Source organism: Catharus ustulatus, chromosome Z, assembly GCF_009819885.2.
Source record: "Catharus ustulatus isolate bCatUst1 chromosome Z, bCatUst1.pri.v2, whole genome shotgun sequence".
Taxonomy (NCBI): Eukaryota; Metazoa; Chordata; class Aves; order Passeriformes; family Turdidae; genus Catharus; species Catharus ustulatus.
The window spans coordinates 40,781,788-40,801,469 of NC_046262.2; the positions used below are offsets into that span (position 1 = coordinate 40,781,788).

Genomic DNA, 19,682 nt, shown 5'->3' on the forward strand with positions numbered 1-19,682 from the left:
TTCTTTGAAAGGAGCAAAAAGGCAACCCCTTATGTCAGTGTTGTACTGACAGCTAATACTAATCTTGATTAGTGTTCATGATTGAATTATTTAATCTTCATATATGCATTTTTTTAAAGGAAATAAAAATTGTATTTTCCCAATATTAGTCATTTTGTTATTTGCTCAATTAGTTGTTTAGTATATCTTTCTGCTTATGATCAAAGAGTTTTCCTTTTTTTTCCTTCTTACCAAGGGATTCTGGTAAAAGAAGGAATGTATTGATTTGGTTTCTTTCCCAGTGTGACTCATGAAGACTGTGTTTTTTTGTGTGTTTTGTTTTGGTTTGTTTGCTTACTGTTTTAGTGGGACGGAGCAGACTGCATACATGGAAGAGACTGTGGAAACTCCTGAACAGCCAGGGACATCTGAAGGAGAGCCTCTGAGCAAGTACAGACAGACAAATATTTTCTTTCTAAATGCAGAGGAAACAATTAACTCGTACTGATGTACTTGTACCGAGAGGTACATTTGAAATGAGAAGTTTTGCAAGTGCACACATTTAAAAATAGAAAAACTTTGTCTTATATTTATGAATATGGAAAATGTGCCCCTAATTCTGACTAAAGCTTGATTTATGCATTTGGAGATTGCATTTAATTGCACAGTGATGTTTAACTTCCTAAGGTTTGGTGATAATTTAAGGGCGAGCTACATATTATGTTTTACCTTTTTAACTTGTCTGATTTAGAACTTGTCTGATTTAACTTGTCTGACAGTAGAAACTACCATGTTTTTTGACATTCTCTGAGAACAGATATTCAGGTGCCCATGCACTTGTACAAACACATTTAGAATACACTGAGCTACTGTGAGTTTGTATTCACCAATCACTAATATGACGCAGATATCCTCTATTCATGAGAGGCCATGGCAGAACTGGGAAAAACTTTCTGGAAATGCAGTAAGCAGTAAAAGTAGAGAAATTGAGAGAGAAATGTGACCCTTGCCTTCTGGCTTTCATTCTAATCAGTGTCACAGCAAATAAATGAACACTGGCTTAAGAAAAATAACTGGATAATCTTGTCTAAGAGACTTAAAGAATAATTAAATAACATGTGGTGCATATCTCCTAATGAGTGAAAGATGGTCACTGCAGTATGTCAACCTCTTCTGTTGCTGCGAAGCCTTTCTTACCTCATGAAGCAGCTCCAGATATTAGTGATATGGGTTCATTTCTTAATTATAAAGCTAACTAGATGACAAAATCTGTTTTATATGTTCAGGTTGTTTAACCCTGTAAGAAGTTCAGTTGATATAGCTTTGATTCTTTTAATTTTAGAGTAGGTTTTTACATGGGGTGATCTGTCTTCAAATGACTTATGACTGAAAAAATGTTTCTAGGCTAATTTATATCAGCTGGGCAGCATAGGTACACTGGTAAAAATGCACTGTATTAACTAAATATGAAAACAGTTTTTCAGCTTTTTAAAAATTTTGATTTTGTCAATTGCTGATGCCTTTACTTGTTTCCTACTTCAATTCTACTTCAATTCAAGCTCTTTGTAGATATGTCCCAATATCAGTTCATTGTAGAGCTTAAGGCATGAAAAGTTTATACAGTGGAAAAGGCCTCTGGCAAAATTTGGCAGTTGACTTCAACTGTTTCATCTTTCTTAGAGATCACTAGGTATTCAGTCAGACTGGGAGCCTTTCTGGAGATTTTACTCCTGTTTGTATTTTTTTTTAAATTAATTTAGGCATAGTCCACTGAAATTCAAATGGTTCAAAAAAGCAAGTAACGTAAAAGTACAAATTTTTGCACTGGTACTCCTTTCAGTGCAATAAATACTGTCCCAAAGGCATATAAGTCTACCTACAAAACATGAATTACATAAATCATCCTGCACTTAACTTTTGGGGGGTGTTGTCTTTGTGACCCTATGTATTTTAAAACAGGAGACATTGTGTGAATAGTGCCTAGGTCATTAGGGATGGCTGTATGGCATACACCTTAACAAGATGGAGATGTTGTTTTAATGTTTAAAAGCAAAAGCCTGTAGGATATGGTGTTCAGGCTTCAGGATATATTTTAAAAATGTACAGTAATTTCACGACCATAAGGCGCACCGGATTATAAGGCGCACCTCCGCGAGCCAGCAAATTTTGCAACTTTGTATGGTACATAAGGTGCGCTGGACTATAAGGCGCACTTTTTTTTTTTTGCAGCGAGGAGCTGTGCTGTGTGTAACAAAGTAACAAAATAGTAATGGAATCGTGCAATCGAAGGGTTTACTGGCAGGTGCTCAAATTGCAAGCATTTTTCACAGATTGACGTAGCCTTTAAACGCAGCCCCAGGTGCCCTCCCCGTGCCAGGGGCCTCAGCACTCTTGCCTGCCCATGGTACCGGCTGGCGAGGCACAGCTCAGGGCGGCCGCAGCTTGCGACAGTTCAGGGTGGCTCGGGGCTGCCCGTAGTCTGGGTTGGCTCGGGGCTGCCCGTGGTCTGGCTTGGCTCGGGGTGGCTGCGGCTCGCACCAGGCCCACAACTCCCTCCCTCCTTCCCTGCGCGGCTCACGCTGGGCCGGAGCCGGCGGTGGCGGCTCCCTCCCTCCCCCCCTCCCTCCCCGCGCAGCTTGCGCCGGGCCAGAGGCGGTGGCTCCCTCCTTCCCCATGTGGCCCAGGCCGGTGGCGGTGGCTCCCTCCATCCCTCCCCAACGCGGCTTGCGCCGGGCTGGAGCCAGCCGCGGTGGCTCCCTCCTTCCCTCCACGCGCGGTTTGCGCCTGGCCGGCGGTGGTGGCTCCCTCCTTCCCCGCACGGCTGGCGCTGGGCCAACAACGCTGGCTCCCTCCCTCCTCGCGTGGCTACTGCCAGCCACGGCCACCCGCTCCCGCCCCACATCACAATTTGGCGCTCCCACAACACCGCCCTCCACTTTGCGGCTTGCACTTCTGGGTTGGCAAATTTCGCAACTTTGTCCATTATATAAGGTGCACCGGACTATAAGGTGCGCTTCCGGGTTTGAGCCAAAATTTTAGTCAAAGGGGTGTGCCTTATAGTTGTGAGATTACTATATTTACATGTTTAGGTTTTCCCTACTGTCCAGATAACGCAAATTAGGCTACCTTCTGCTGTTGGCTACAGCCTCAGTTTTATAAAGGGTCATGTGTTTGCTTGGGCTGCTGCTAGGATCTTTCTTATTTTGACTCTAAAATGCAGTGACTACAAGAAAACCATTTATTTCCTACTGCTTTATTGCAGTTGTGTGCTTTGAATTGAGAAGGAAGTCGAAGGCTTGGGTTTGTTTCTTTTCTAATTCTCTTTCCAGTTGTGTTTCCATTTAAAATTGCAAATAAAAAATGTACTTTTGGAAGTTTGGAATAACCTGTCTGTGTGAAGGTAGTGTGTAGCTTTCTGATGTGGTACTGGCTAATTTCCATGCAACTCTGGAAAAGACATTCTATGGGCTTCTGTAACTTATGGGGTCTTGTCTTTAGGACTCTGTTTTGCCATTCCTGAGCTTCTATTTGCAGAGTATTGTGGGAAAAGAGTTTTTTTAATACCTATATAATATAAATCAAGTTATTTTTTCTTGTATCCTCAAATCTTCTTGAATTATCAACAATGTTTATCTCTAGTTATATCATCCAAACTGCATGGTAATATAGGGCTTTTTTGCATCAAAAGCAAAACCTAACCTCAACCCTGTATAAAATACACAGGCAGTGCAGAATAAACTTTTCTCATAGCTGCTTTCAGTTGAACTTTTCTTCACAGTCCAAACAAGGTAACACTTGTGTTTACCAATTAAAATCGGATTTTTTTGTTTTATTTAGTACAATACACAGGCTATTCAATGCGTATTCCTAAAGCTATTTGCAGAACTTGTATTTAATCTTGTGGGGTTTTCTTACATTTATTCTCACATGATACTTTTCCTTTTTGGTGGAGCTATGTATCATTGTGGTTATGTATTAAGAAGCTTTATCAATTTAACTTCAAGATCTTTTAGCTATTTCTCTCATTTGTTTATTTGTTTTGTTGTTTACTGTTCTTTGTTGTTGTTTAATGGTGACATATTGTTCATAGATCAGGCCAGAGCTTCATAAATATTTGATTCAGTGTTTTTCTTCCATTGTTTGGTCCTACCTTGTTTAATTTTTTCTATAGCTGGTGATAATGCTCTTGTAAATAATGTTTAGTGGGAAAGCTTCATGTCATTGACTTCTTGATAAAAGCTGGCTAAGCATTTGCTTTGTGCAGCTGAATAGTACAAAAACTGATTGGAGAGAGACTTTCTGTCATTATCTTTAGTAGTATGAAAATAATAGCTGAATAGCTGAGCTAAATGGCATTCCTTTCCATTTGCCTTTCTTCTGGTAAAAAGGTATTTTGTTTTCTGTATGCACAGTAATCAAGGTGTAGTTAAAGGGTTATTGCCATCCGTTGAAGACACTGAAGCTGTAGGAACCAATGCTGAAGTCTCTCATTTAGTGATTTGGTAGGACTTTCAGTATGGATTCAGTTTGTTCATGTTCAGAGGTTGTGCTTAGTTGTCTGCAGTGTTTTGTAAGCATGATTGCTGGTGTGCCAAAGAGCTTATTAATTTGATTAATGAAAATGCATACCAAGCAGTTACTAAAAATGTGTAAGGTTAGAAGGTAGAAAATAATGCACAGAATGCAATTCCATGCTGGCATGGTGCTCTAGCTAACTTGCTGCAACTGAGTTTCTGTCCAAAATGTGGCACGCAGGTTTCTGTTGCTGTGCTTCACTCGTAGGTATTTCCCCTTGGGAGTCTTGACATCCTAAAGCAAATTTGTAATGCCAATAAACTAGGAGTTAAAACCATCCTTTGCAATAAAAACCAAAATGGTATTTTGCAGTTGAAAAAACCAAATATTTGCAGTGTAAATCCACAGGTATTTCCTTTGGAATTGGCAAGTGGGTGCTTTTGATGTATGTGTACTTTTCAAAGCAATAGCTCTGTTTGCTTTTTGAGAGATCAAGTTGCTCTGTGGTCAAATGTCCTCATGCACTATCTTACGATCATAGCAATTTAGACCTGAAAGGGGTCTTTCTGGCCCGAGGCATGATCAATTTTAGTTGTAGCTTCTCATTGTCTAGTTGATTTTAATGTACTGTACTAATTAAGATTTCAGTGTCTCCTGATGGTCTTTTTAATACTTAGAAAAATAGAAGCTGATATTCTGGTTTTTTTCCCTCCTGGATGTGTTGTCTTAACGTCATGGATATGCAAAATGTTTTTTAGTGTTATTTATATTTCCTTTGCACATCTTTTAAGGCTTCCCATGTACATCATGTGTTTTAGGCTTGTGTCTTGCAGTACTATTGTAGACTTCTCACCTGTTCCCATGCAGAAGACACTATTCAGTTGAGATGTTGCTCCACCCAGCCAGCAATAATATCCGTTCGAAATGAAACTGTTGGCTCCTTATCATACGTATTTCTTGTTGAAGAAGGAACAGATACTTGACTGCAATGCTCCTGCACAATCTGGGGAATTGGTGTCCCTCCTTCAGAGCTTCTGCCTTATTAATGCTTCTTTCTGTATTTGGGTGGCTGGTACTTTTGCCTGAGTACATATTTCTAGTTGTTCTTGGAACGTTTTGGTGATTGTTGTTTTGGTTGCTTGTTTTCAAATCACTGGGTGACTTTAGTATCTCATACCACTGAATGGTTAGGCACTCAGTATTCTTCAATACTTGCACTATTGCCCTTCCCTTGTACAATCTTTATGCCACAGAAAATGCAGTAAATATTATTTTACACTGTTAAACTCCCACTCACATTCTTAGTTTTCTTTTGCAAATTGAAACTTTGATAGCTAGTTCTCAAGAACTTTTCGCTATCAGTTCTCTATCTTTCTGCAGCTCTTGCCAAGGACTGAAACATTGTCTCTGTAATGTGGTAAAAGGTTCATGAGAGGAGGAAAAAGATTTCCTAAAGTTCAGATACACAATTTACTGAGATAGTGGGTTAGGAAAAAATTAAACCAGCTTAATAGAGACACTTTTATTATGTTATGTTTCTCTGTAATTCCTCTGAGTGTTTACCACTAGTTTTGTTTTTCTAACACTTATTCCCAAATCAGAAGCTTCAGATAATTGCTCAGAAGTTATCTGGCTTCATACTCTTGAGGACAACTACAGTAATTTCACGACTATAAGGCGCATCCCCTGGGAGTTGGCAAATTTTGCACTTTGCAGATCAGATAAGGCGCACCGGACTATAAGGCGCACTTTTTTTTTTTTTTTTTTTTTTTTTTTTTTAAGCGAGGCTCTGCTCCCAGCTCCCCCGGCGCGGTTGCTGGCTGAGGCCCCGCCCCAACCCGGTAGCCATTAGCCCCTAGACCCGCCTGTATCCGCCGCTCCGTGCGGCGTCCCTGGGGCCGGGAAACGCCTGACGCCACTCCGTGTGGCGTCCCCAGGGCCGGAGAAAGCCCGCAGCTGCTCCGTGCGATGTCCCCAGGGCCCCGCTGCTCTGGGAGTTCCCTGGTGCCCTGATGCCGGCGGGCTCGCCCCATGCCGCCACTGCCCTGATTCCAGTGGCTTTCCCACCCCGCGTGGCGGCCACCCCGATGCCTGTGGGCCCCCCCTGTGGAGCCCCTCTCCCCTCACATCCTGACGCTGCTGCGGGACCACTCCCTCCTCACAGCCCGGCACAGCCCCGCAGTGCCACTCCCCCCTCACAGCCAGGCACAGCCCCGCAGGGCCACTCCCCTCACAGCCCAGCCCTGCTGCATGGCCAGTCCCCCTCGCGGCTTGCACTTCTGGGTTGGCAAATTTTGCCACTTTGTCGATCAGATAAGGCGCACCGGACTATAAGGCGCACTTCCGGTTTCGGGGGAAAATTTTAGTCAAAAGGGTGCGCCTTATAGTATGAAATTACTGTAATTGAAATATTTTGGGTGCTATGTGTTCTTAGTGCTCTTACAGATGCAACAGTATCTGTTGGTGTTTTTCTGGAAGTAGCTGCTTCTTATCCTTTTCTTGTAACTCAGTAAACTATTTACTGTTTTTTCCTAACAGTCCTTCTAATACAGTTTCAGATTGTAATGAGCATGGAGCTACAGACTGCTTAACAGTCTTTTAACCTTGAATTTCTGGTTGATAAAGCAGGAATTTTCAAAATAACAGGGCTTAAAGGCATCTCAGAGGGCAGGCATATAGTACAGGACTTTTGTATTTGTTATTCTTCTGTGAAGTGAATTTAGAACTGTGTTAATCCTACAACTAAAATTAAGGGTTGCTTTAGTGTTCAGTTCTGCTTCTCCCAGTCATATGCTGAGTGTTTGGAAAAATACTGCCTAATTTTGACTGGCAAGAAATATGAATGCTTTGCTGCAGAATCAGATTAGAAGAGGGACCTGACCTGTTCCTATATAGGCTATAGTTCTATAATGTACAGAATAGTCACCAAAAAAATTGTGTATTCCAATGGGTTGCTTGTATAACTTTAAAAATAAAATACACACAGTCACTGATCGTCACTTGACTCTGCATCTTTCCATGACAAAAAAATTCCAACTTGCACCTAAAAAACTGTAACTTTACATTGGGGAAAGTATAATTATTTGATAGGACTGTGGAACTAGGAATGAATGAGGAAAAACCAAATCCATTGTTCTCTCACTAGACAGGTGGGACTATCCAGAAAAGTAATTGTTAGGGAAATTGTTAGTCAACTCCAAGTGTTATTGTAAAGCATAGCAGTTTTCTATGTGAGGAGAAATGGTTTCTCAAGTGCCTTGGAGTACTCAGTGTGAGCTTTCCTGTAGTTCATAGTATTTAACTTGTTTATGTAGCAGACAGTTATGGTGACTTAAGAAGTTGTGCTCCCTGTTTGTGATGCTGGTTAGTAGGAAATAGCTTTCTGTAGGTATCAATAAATGTACACCTTTAGTGTTCTAAAAGCTGCAGTCCCAGGCAGGCCTGTTGTGATCAGCAGCAGAGAAGTGACAGAAGAGTACTCAAGCAGTGATCAGTGGAAGAGAAGCTTTTTTTTTTCTTATGTATCTTATCTGTGTGTCTTACAGACATAAAGCCTTCTATCTTTGCAGTTCAAAAATATGCAAGGCAGCTGTGACGTGTTCCATATGTTTTTCTAGAACATATTCTAGAACTTGTACTTAGTGACAAATGAACATTGGATTAGGATTAATCCAGTTTTGCCAAGTGATAAATGTTCTTTGGTTGTCTGTTACTACATCTGACCAAAAAAAAAAAAATCAAGGAAGGATATTGTGAAATTAACAAAGGAAATGTTAATAATTACCTGGAAGATCCCTTGGTGTGGTCATCATGTGATCATTTTTGATGACTGAAAACTACCCTGAAACATGAATTCATCTTGTATCTTCATTGTGCAGTACAAGGCAATAAAACCATGCAATTGTGGTGTTTTAAAACTGCTCGGTGTGTTTTTGTTCTTTTTTTACTGTGGCTATATTTGCCCGATCAAAAAGCAGAATGATTTTGTCTAGAATCTAAGTACTTGAATTCAGGGTGTGACTGGATGAGTACTGATACAAGAGGCTGCAGACAGCGTTGGTTCATGTGACTAATTTTAAAGCGTACATAAATATATACTCTAAGTTACATTAATGTAAAACTATCACACACAAAGTTACTGTGAGGAATAAGTGAAATTTAGAATAATTTGGTGAGAAACATTCTAAATGTTTTGTTTAGTGTCCTTACTTTGGACATAAGTGTTCTTGTTTATCCTGGAATGTTGCAAGCTAATGCTTTTTACTTTAAAACTGTAAACTTCTAGACCTGCTGAAGGAGAGCCAATGGAAGAAGCGGTTCAAGAAATGACATTAGATGAGTGGAAAAATCTTCAGCAACGGAATCGACCAAAGCCTGAATTCAACATCCGGAAGCCAGAATCCAGTGTTCCTTCCAAAGCAGTGGTGATTCACAAGTCAAAATACAGTGATGATGTAAGCATTGCCCCGGGAATTCTGTAAACTCTTCTTTATGCCCAGGGTTAGGAAATGGTCTCTACGGGTTTTTTTTTTTCCTACTAGTTTTAGTATTATCTGAATAGGCAAGAAAACAGTATCTAAGCTTTATCACTGCAATGATGTGTGCCCCAAAACTGGCTTTAAATTGTGTGTTCAATTTTGTCTCAGATCACTCCCCTTATTTTCTACACAAACATGTCAGTACCAAGTTGTTTTACCTTATGGGTCAGCTGCTGCCACCTCTATAAGTTTCTGGTAATGCTGCTAAAAATCTTGATTTATGAAACTTTTAGGTTTACTATACACTTCTTTTCCTCAGCTTGAATCTTGTTTAGCTTACTTGGCAGTATACACTTGCATGTATCTCATTGGGCACTTGGAAATACGGACTTTTCTTTTTAGGGATTTTTTTTTTCAGGTCCTGCTTCTTAGAACTAACCCTGCAGAGATTGTGATGCTACAGTGTGCACCCCCTCTCAATTTCCCCTAAATTTTATTCCATGATATTATTTAGATTGAAATCTCAGAGAGAACTACTAGTTCTGAGGAGAGAGGGGAAGCTTCTTTCAGATTCCAGCTTACTTAGATTTCAGATTTTGGGGATCACTATATATGTACATATAGTCTAGCACATGTATTTATGAATATGCATCTTTTCTCTAGTTATGTTAACATCAAAACTTGCTTAATCACTTTAGATCATTGAGTCTGCATTCTTTTTAGTGAGACTTTTTAGATCAGAGTTGCCATTATCCCCTCTTTTCTGTGAGAGGTAGTGGTAGAGGTGGGGAGAGTACTTTCCACAGACTCTGAAGAGAGAATAGAAGTGTATGAAGAGTACATACAAGCTTCTATTCCTTTTGCCCATAAAGTTTCCGTTCTGGTAGTATCAAGAGACCTTGTTAAAATGAACACAGAACAGGAGGTACAGGAGCTGTGTAACATAGGCAAGTGAAATCCCTGAATTAGACACTCAATAAGTGATTCATCACTGTTAGGGATGAGTTAACATACTCATACTTTATCATTACTGCAGTCCCCATTAAAGTTATGCTGGGCAGTAGCCTGACATGCACTAACTATTAGGAGCACACAGTTAAAACCACAGTAATCTCACAGCTGCAGGCATGTACATGAATACATCAATTAAATAGCTTTCATATGGCCTTTTATTCATTACTTTGAGATAACTGTAGGAGTAAGTGGCTTAGGACTGATGCTCTAGTCACTTTCAAAACCTCCTAGATTATATTCCTGGCAAACCTATTCAGCATTTATGGAGTTGGTACAGAAACTTTTGCCAGAAATATCAGAGCCAACAAAGAACTATCCCAGGCATCTAGGAAGCTGCAATTACCTCATCCTATGCAAGTTAAGGCCTGTCGTCTACTCCAGATGTCATCTTGGTTCATCTCTGCTTAGTCTGTAATATAAGTGTGAATGTTTATCTGGGAGGTTGGAGAAGTTCATACATGGAAACTGTAGGCTTTAACCATGTCTTCTCTCTAGTTGCAAAAAGAAGACTTTGAAGATGATTCTCATGTGTTTCGAAAACCAGTGAATGATATAACTTCTCAGCTGGATATTAATTTTGGGAGTCTTCCTCGCCCTGGCCGTGGATCAAGAGGAGCACGAGGTGGTCGTGGCAGAAGATCTGAAGAGACAGGGCCTCGACCAGAAGTAGTGGTAACGGATTTTATGGTTTTGTTGTTTATTTGGGATTTTGTTTGTTGGTTTGTTTTTGCTGTTGTTGATGGTGTTTGTGTGTGTCCTGCCCCTTTCTGTGTGGAATTTTGCTTTCCATGGTGACAGACCTGTTTAATTCCTGTCTCATAGTAGTTGTCCTGCATATTGAGTTCTTGGCCCATATTATGTTACTTGAAATTAAATACGGATTCAGGCTCACAACTCCTAATGCATACATTTCAAAAGGTCCAAATACTAGATGCTCTAAGGCTAACTAGAGGAAAAAATGCAATGAGTTTTGATATAAATCGGGAAGTACAATAATTTCACGATTATAAGCTGCACCATTTTGACTAAAATTTTGGTCCGAACCCGAAGTGCAGCTTATAATCAGGTGCGGCTTATATATGGACAAAGACTGAAAAGTTGCTGTTTTAGTTTGGAGGACAGGTGTCTGCTGAGAAAGGCAGGAACTTCTCTTTGAAATGGAGAATGTAAACCCCCTCCCTCCAAATTATTATAATTTTGAAATCAAGGGGCTTTCAGGCAAAGATATGGGAATTAGGAGTAACAGTTCTTTCCTAGGGAAATTAAAATAGAAATACAGTACTACAAAGAAACAAACCCCAAGCCCTGACAAAGTCAGAGTACAACCTGACACCCTGTCAGGCAGGGTGTTGGTAGCAGTCCCATTAAATGATGGCTGCAGTCCTTTTGCAGTTGTGGCTCAGTTGAAGCAGTGCTCCTGTAGAAGGTGCAGTTTTCCTCCAGAGGTCCAGTGGTGATGTGGAGGAATCCGGTTTTCCTCTGGAGTCCAGTGGAGAAAGGGGCTCCCTTAGTGTCCCAAAACCTCTGTTTTTGTTTTGGTAAGAAATGTTGGGCTCTTCTCCCTGGCTGGAGCAACTTCCAATGGGATGAAGTACAGTAATTTCATGAATACAAGCTGCACCGTTTTGGCTAAAATTTTTGCTCCCACACCGGAAATGCGGCTAACACTCAGGAGCGGCTAATATGTGAATAATTTTCTGACATTTCCAACCCAGAAGTGGAAACCGAGGTGCCGAGTCGAGCAACCTGCCAGTAAAAGCTGGCATTTTGTGATTGTTACAAATTGTTACTCTGTTGCGTCATTGGTGGAGCCTGGCTGCCTCCAGGCAGCACGGGGGGCGAGGAGAGAGGAGGGAGAGTTCCCTCCTTCCCTCCTCTGCCGCAGCCCGGGGGAGAGACGGGGGGGCTCTGTGCTGCCATCCCCGTGGCCCGTGGGGTAAGTGGGGGGCTCCTGCCCCCGCTGGAGCAGACAGGCTCCATCCCTGCCTGCCACCAGGGGGCAGCGCTGGGCCGGGGTGAACGAGTCCAGTGGCAGCAGTGGCCGGCCCCGAGCGATCCCGCTGAGCGGCCCCACTGAGCTGGGCCCCCTGACCCTGTCGACAGCCCCGAGTGGGCCGAACTTGCACAGCCCGAGCCAAACCACTAAACCCCGCCATGCCATGATTCTGTTACTATTTGGCAACTTTGTTGCACGCGGGTCCTCGCTGCGAACGACAGAGCGGCTTATACTCAGGTGCGGCTTATTTATGGACAAAGAATGAAATGTTTGCCAACATCCAGAGATGCGGTTTATAGTCTGTGCGGCTTGTATTCGTGAAATTACTGTAATTTTATCAGTCCCACAGTGGGACTCAATGGGCCATTAGCAGAAAATGACATGCTGGAGGAAGGATGGGTTGTGAAAAGATAAAGAACAATGCCCTACCTGGTTTCAATGGGTGGCCCATTAGCAGAATCCCGTGGAGATAAGGATCACTGCCCCCACCCTCAACAGATGGTGATAGAATAGATACCTTTTATCACACTCTGTATTGTAACTTGCGGCTTATATATGGACAAAGAATGAAAAGTTGCTGACACCCGTAAGTGCGGCTTATAATCATGAAATTACTGTAATTAAAATAACTAAAGGCTTGTATCTCTGTGATGCAGTAATACTATGATTACTGACAATGAGATCAGTAAATCTGTGATCCTACAGAATGATTCATGTCTTCAATATAACCATTATAAAAAACTTCCACTTATCTTTTTCTTTGGGGGAAAAAAAAGCATTTGTACACTGTAAAATGACATCTTTATTCTTCATACTCACAGAAACTTTACTGTGACTAAAATGCTTTAAGACTGGGAACTTTCAGAATAATATGAAAGTGTTGATGCATTTCTAGATGAAAAAGATACTTTATGGTAACAGATCAGAGAGGTTAAAATTACAAACCAATATGTTCAGTAGTTCTAGAATATAAAAATATAATAATGCTGCTTCTAAAAGTATGCAGTATTTTACTTGAGACTACTTTACTTTTTTCTTCATTCAGTGCTGCAAAACTTGTGACCTTCTGGTCCTCCCCAGGCAGCATTATAAAAACATTCACACTGAAAAGAAATTATAGTAGTCATAAGTTTTGAGATAAAGTTTGTCATAGTGATGGATACAATTTGAGTAGAAGCAGCATTTAGTAGTAGTAGTATTTGAGTAGAAGAATTAACCTTTTGAGGGTAAAATATATATATGTAGCTGTCAGATAGTTTTGAAATGCATTCATTTTTATAGAACTTCTTTTCTTCCTTTATAGGTGCAGCTTGTGGCTCCAAATCCTGATGATCCTGAGGATTTTCCAGCTTTAGCTTGATGGTCCATCATGAATGGTGGCATCTCAAAGTCAATTTGTAACTATGAAGAGACCAGTTCTATGCTGGTGTGGATTAAGGAAGCCTGTTTGTTTCCTTCTGGAAGGTTGCCTGGGTGTTTGGTGTGGAATGATTGCAGCTGTCTGCTGACAGAGTTGTGTTCCAGAAATATAGGTGGACAGGGATCCTGTCACAGGTTCCATTGTCTGCCTCCATTTGTGAAACCTATGGAAAGGCTTACAGTAAGTACTTCCCTACTAGGCTTCAAGTGAAGTTAAAGGGAAGAGTGTTTAAAAATGTATATATAGAGATTATATCAAGTTCTCCATGACACCATGATGAAATGTAAACTGTACAAGACGATCTACAATTTGGACTCAATTTCACTGTACATTTGAAAGCTGTTTCTTTTAGGTGAAGTGTAAACTTCAGACAGTTGCAAGTTGCAGTTCTTCACTTTGGCAAATAAAGAAAAGTGCACATTGGTTTGGGTTTGAGATATTATTTTAAGAAGTCAGTGTTAGGTAGAAGCTTTTGCTGTTTGGAGTCTGGGGGAATAAAAGTGGAGGGGAAAAACCCAAACCCTGACCAGCAATCTGTACTCACCAAAAAATGTGAACATCTCTCTAAATGGAAGATGCTTTGAATTGACACCTAACCATAAAACCTTTAGTAAGAAGATATGTCTGCAATTGCTTTGAAGATTAAATAAAATAAGAATTTTGATCTAAAGACAACTGAATTATTAAGAAAGCTTTTAATTTTAGCAGGAGCAACTGCAAACTAAAATGTTCCTTGCCTTACCAAGAAATTTGTGATGTTGGGGATGAGATGCAATGTTCTTTCATTGCAGCTTTAACATACTTGAGCCAGATTTCTAACTGTTTCCTGTCCAAGGGGACACTGAGCCATTCTGGGGGATCTGAAAGAAACAAGAAAATGGTGCCAGAGGTGATGACAGAAAGAAATGAGAGGACAAACACTGGACATTTTGGAAGTAGCTGTCAGCCTCACAGGAGTCTTCAAATGCCTGCTCAACTTGAACATGTTCTTTCAATTTACTGGGAAAGCAGATGACTATAAACCTTTCATGTTTTCCAGTTCTGTGCCTCACTTCCAAGCAGTCTCCTTTGAGAGCAAATACTGGATACCTAGAAAAAGAAGTTTTGCTTTGGAGTAAGCTCTAAGAGTACTCACAATCTTAAAAGATTTTTCTCACTGATAAGGCTTTACTCAAATAGGATGTAGTCATCCTAGAAAGACTCTTTTCTATATGCTTCATGCTATATGGTCTGCAGAGTAGTTCAGCCTGAAGGATTTCTTTTTGTGCTGTTAAATTACTTATATGACAATTTGCTATAACATGAGATTTTGTATTCTGCAAGAAGTTCATTGTAGTGGCATAGAGATGCTCTGACTTGTGGTAGGAAGAATGTGCAAAGACAAAGTGCTGGTGTTAGAGGAACCCATGCTGCTGCTATTTGAGTGACTGAACTGGATGAAATAATGCATGACTCCTTCACTTTGTAGTTGCAAGGTGTTACTTGAAATCACTGCAGTTTAAGATTTACCTGATGCTGCCCTTTTTACAGGTGTTGTTTGTTTCTGCCAAAAATGGCAATTTAATCAATGTGTATTAGAAATTTATTTTGTCTGTGGGGTTCTTGCTTGTTCTTCCCTTCTTGTTCCCATTTTCCCACTGGACAGGGAAGAATGTGTCTGGATTTTTATTTATATTTTTACTTGCCAGGGTGAGTGTATGCATAGATATGTGGAGACCTTCTTTGCAGGGCTTCCTTCTATTTCCCATCATGTTTTGAATGTAGCCTTCTCTTCTACTAAGACCTCTTTTTGCTAAGGAAAGTGTTCTATACTTAAAAGTAACCCTCCCTTTTTCTACTAAAAGTTTAAACCTTTGCTGTATTGTGCTACTGGGCTCAATCTGCTGTGATGTATTCAGTTTATTTCTGACTGTTCTCTGGGAAGGCTGACAGACTTGTTTATTTTTCAATCTTCTTCCTGCTGTTGCAAAGTTACTGTTTATTCCTCTTTGATCTGCCTTTCAAAACAGAATGACAAATAGGTTCTTTGGGGAATGCTTTAAAGGACTTGTGAAAATATATCTGTATAATTCACTTTTGGTCAGCAGATTGTTAGACTCCTGGTTAAAAGGAAAAAAGGCTGGTTACAAGACTGTTTAATTAAAAACAGAACAAACCAACCAAACAAAATTTAAAAAAAAAAAACAACCCGACCAATCCAAAACTTTGTGAGAATGAGATTTAGTGTAAATGATTATTGCTTAAACCAGAAGTTTCTTAGAGCACCTATGTGTGGCAATTCTATTTTTCAGTCTGTCAGATTTGAATATGGCTTAACAGTTTCTCTAGTTGATGGTATGCCCAAGTATAGAAAAGAAATTTTTAATTGTAAGTGATGACAGTGATGCAATTTCTTTGCCTAGCTGTGATAACAGAACTGTAAATCTGTCATCTGTCATATTTAAGGTAGCAAAATAGCTGTATCTGTTAAGCACAGATTTGCTGCTGTCACTCCTGGTATAGCTTTACTCCTTCATGTAAAGCAGTTGACAGCAGGTGTAAATATATACATAAACACTAGTACAACGTGGCATGCATATTAAGAAGAGATTAAACTGTGTTGCAGATCTTAGTCATGTTACTCTTTAATGCACTACTACCAGCTACTTTTCCTAATGAGTGACCTAGGAAAAACTTCTTTCAGGTTTAAGTTTTAGATTCATGTAAGTTGCAGTAAGCTTGCAAAGAAAGGAATTCACCTGTCTCCATGACTTTAATTTATATATGATAGTGGTGATACTATGTAGTTCTGTTGAATCATATTCAGTACTATAGTTTAGGATTGGCAAGCATATATTAATATGAAAGTGCCTTTAAAAGAAAGAGGAGACAAATGTCTGTGCTCAAGATAAGAAGACCAAAAAATCAATAAAAAGACTCAGAAGTAAAAACCCCATAGTTGATAAATAGGAATATTGGGCATTTGAGCCCATAGGAAATGAACTTTCAGATGGCTACACTGTTTTCGTATGAAAACGGGCCTTGGGGTGTAAGTGTGCTTTGGGTCCAAACCCAAAATCTGTACCTCTAGTACACTTAAGCCATTAAGATTATTTTTAATCTTATATTACACAATTTTCACATAATTTTTCCTTTTTTTCCCCCCAGAGCTGTTACAGGCACATACATACACATTCGTATAAAAAACCAAATGTTTGTGTGTGTATATCCGCACACATATATACACACATGCAATGTTGGAAGTAATGCAGTGCTGACTCATTATCAGTGGATCAATGATTGAATGTGAAACATTATTATCTTTGCATAAAAAGTACATTTCAATCACTGAATAATGGACATGAAATCAGATATTTTTCTCTTTGAGTAGCATATGTTGAGCAACTACTGAACAGTTTGTGCTTGGAGGGGGGCAGCCTTCAGTCTTTGGAATAAGTAACAACTTACACTTTGGCTGTGTTACTTAGAATTTAACTTGAAATACTTTAGATCTTCAGCAGGTTTTTATTTCTCTGAAAACAAATACCTTTTTGAATTTGTGATACAAATGTTGCAGATAGCTGTGTCTTCAGGCAGCCTCAGATACTGTGTCACATTTAATAACAAAGTTATGTTGGGGATGAACCAGACCTATTTAAATGAAGTACAGTTTCTGCTCTCCCTGTTTAGGTAACTAAACTAGTTACAAGTAAAACTAACTAACTATTTTGACTATTCATAATCTGTATTCTGTTGTCTCTATGACTAGTTAGCAAGACTCAATAAGCTATTGCTTGCTTTTATCAACAGTTATTACTGTAGTTGAGATTTGTATAACAGTTACTCTTTAAATGAAAGATACTGAATTTTGCGTACTGTAATTGAATCAGCAGGATAGCTCTGCCAAAACATAAAAATAACAGCAAGGTACAATTTTTTTTTTCTCATACCAGAAGAGAATAATAAGCTGACATACTCCGATCCAGGAATTCTGTACTTGTTAGTTGTTTAGTTATATTTTTGTTGCTTATGGATTGAGTGCTTCTTTTCAGTTTTTGCTACCTCTAGCAAAGACTTGGAGCCTTAGAAGCTATTGTGGGAAAAGTAAAACCTAGCAGCCTTTTCAATGAAACTGCCACCAGAGTGAAAGACCAGAGATTGGAAAGGTGTGATCAGTGGAAGAGCTAGAACTCAAAAAGATCAGCATTAAACTGTAGTTACCTTTAAAATAGGTTAGAGATCTGGTGTGATGGACAAAAAGCACCTAGAAGCATGAAAGCAGGACAAATGTCATGTGTTGCAAGTACGGACTAGCGATTGAGTCCTAGTGAACATGCCATTTCAGGACGAATGGTGAAAGTTCAATCCAGTAATAGCAGAACATGAAGTCTGGAAGAATACAAGGAGATCTAGAGACAAGCTGTCTTTGAAGGAGGGATAATGAAGAGTTTGAGCCCTTCCACTGAGTAGAAAACAATGGAATTATTCTGCCCTCTTAAAAGAATGACATCAAAGCACTGACAGAGGCAAAAGCAAATTCACAAGGGTAAGACATGAAGTTTCATTATTTAGCCTCCTGCTATTGGCATCACTCTCACTTTGGATTTTGTTGTATTAGTAATAACTGATGCCAAAGGTCTGTTCCCATGGTGCTGTCAGGATACGAGGACTTTGGGGTTTGCCTTTTTATCCTTTTAGTGCTGGAACTGAGCTGCAGCAACTGGCATGGTTGGAAGAGCTGGGAGTTGGAGGTACTAGTGACACAGAAGAGCTTCTTATCTACTGCTATGCTTTTATGCAGCAGGGCCACCACTTGCTGAGTTGAGGGATCAAAAACACCAATGGCTGCTTGGCCTGTCTGGACACCATGTCAGGTGTCCTCAGGTGTCAAAAAGGAAAGGCAGGGTTGATCAGTTGAAGCCCATTGCTCTCTGCAATTCTTATGGCAGTTGTCTAGCTTTCACATTCCATATATTCATTCTCTGGCCTGGTCTTCATTCTTGCTAAAGAAGTAGTGGTTGATACACTCAAACTTTGACAGCCATTTTTCCAAAACAAAGGCCACCCCCTGTTCCCTTTGAGTTGAGATAGTCAGCTTTGCAACTGCCCTGGTCCATCACTCCATGAGCTTGAAAAGCTCATCACCCTTGTCTGTGTCCTCTTGGCCTTATTACATATTTGGGACTTATTAGTCTGTCACATCCATACGAAACCAACCCCAAAATCAGAAGTGAAAGTAAAAACCACCTCTTCCTCATCAAACCCTTGGTGAGGTAGGTTTAAAGCATAGTATAGCTCTAAAAACAGACTCAAGATTTCATGTGTAACAGTCCATTCTTTTTGCTATAGCATGATTTTGCCTACTCCCATACAAACAATGTAGAAACTGCAATGCAAAGGAGGCTAAATAGATGCAAATTGAAGTTATTCAGAATTACTGTGAATAGATTATTCTTGCAGTGCATTAACTTCTCAATGGAATTGTCTTGGGCCACTGTTCAATTTTTCTCCGTGGGATTCTTTCTCTGCCCTTCCCTGCCCAATGCCAGTACTCCTTAAACTATTAATGATGTGATAGGGCTAAACTGTGTTTTCCTGTAGGCATCACATACATAAACTGGTGCTCTCCCAGGCAAAATCCACCATTCAGTCTTCATCAGACAGCTTTTTTGTCAGGAAAAGGTGCTTAAACATTCATGTAAGTTTGGAAAGGGTCACCTTACAACCGAAGAACACATTTTCCAACTATGAAACCCTATCTTTGAGGCAAGGAGTTTACTTGCTTGTCAGATAGGGTCTGCTTGTGTGCAAATTCTGCATTTTCAAATATAGGTGAGGTAAAGGCAGTAAGAAGTGTTTTGATTGGTCACTATTTTTTGGAAATTTTAAAAAAGACTAAGCTAGGCAATCACCAGTGCTTGTGCAAAAATCAGTGTTCCTAAAAATTTAATTTCTTTAAGAAGTCTTCACTGTCATGGTAAGTATCAAAGTATATAGTATTTAAGATAATGCCTGTTTCCAAAAGCTAATACTATATAATCATAGAAAAAAGAGAAATAATAACTAAAACCCCATTGATCTGTCTTATTCTGCTTTTTTCGACTGTGTAACAGTATCCAAACAATTTAAATACAAGTACCGTTTTCCAATGCTAATTCCCAGAAATGTAGAGCAAGAAAAGTCTATTTTTGAAATTTTAAAAATGTGTTTTAAGAACCTGTGCTTTAATTAAAGGTTTTCAGGCAGCTGCGTGTGTTGTGTTTTTTCAGTGTGCATATGCATCTGATACAATGACTTTGTG

At 39.9% G+C, this 19,682-nt stretch overlaps 2 protein-coding genes across 2 annotated transcripts in view; one reads left to right on the plus strand and one right to left on the minus strand.

The window, feature by feature from the left end:
• Nucleotides 1-13,825, plus strand: part of HABP4 (hyaluronan binding protein 4) — a 29,946-nt gene extending 16,121 nt beyond the window's left edge. Inside the window, exons 4-7 of the mRNA XM_033086270.2 lie at nucleotides 346-429; nucleotides 8,780-8,948; nucleotides 10,482-10,658; nucleotides 13,286-13,825. Coding sequence (XP_032942161.1) covers nucleotides 346-429; nucleotides 8,780-8,948; nucleotides 10,482-10,658; nucleotides 13,286-13,342 — 487 coding nt within the window. The 3' untranslated portion in view covers nucleotides 13,343-13,825. The remainder of the gene's footprint in view (nucleotides 1-345; nucleotides 430-8,779; nucleotides 8,949-10,481; nucleotides 10,659-13,285) is intronic.
• The window catches only part of CDC14B (cell division cycle 14B), a 53,790-nt gene continuing 46,893 nt past the window's right edge, over nucleotides 12,786-19,682 (minus strand). The window contains exon 13 of the mRNA XM_033086269.2: nucleotides 12,786-13,085. Within this exon, the coding sequence (XP_032942160.1) occupies nucleotides 12,920-13,085 (166 nt within the window). The 3' untranslated portion in view covers nucleotides 12,786-12,919. The remainder of the gene's footprint in view (nucleotides 13,086-19,682) is intronic.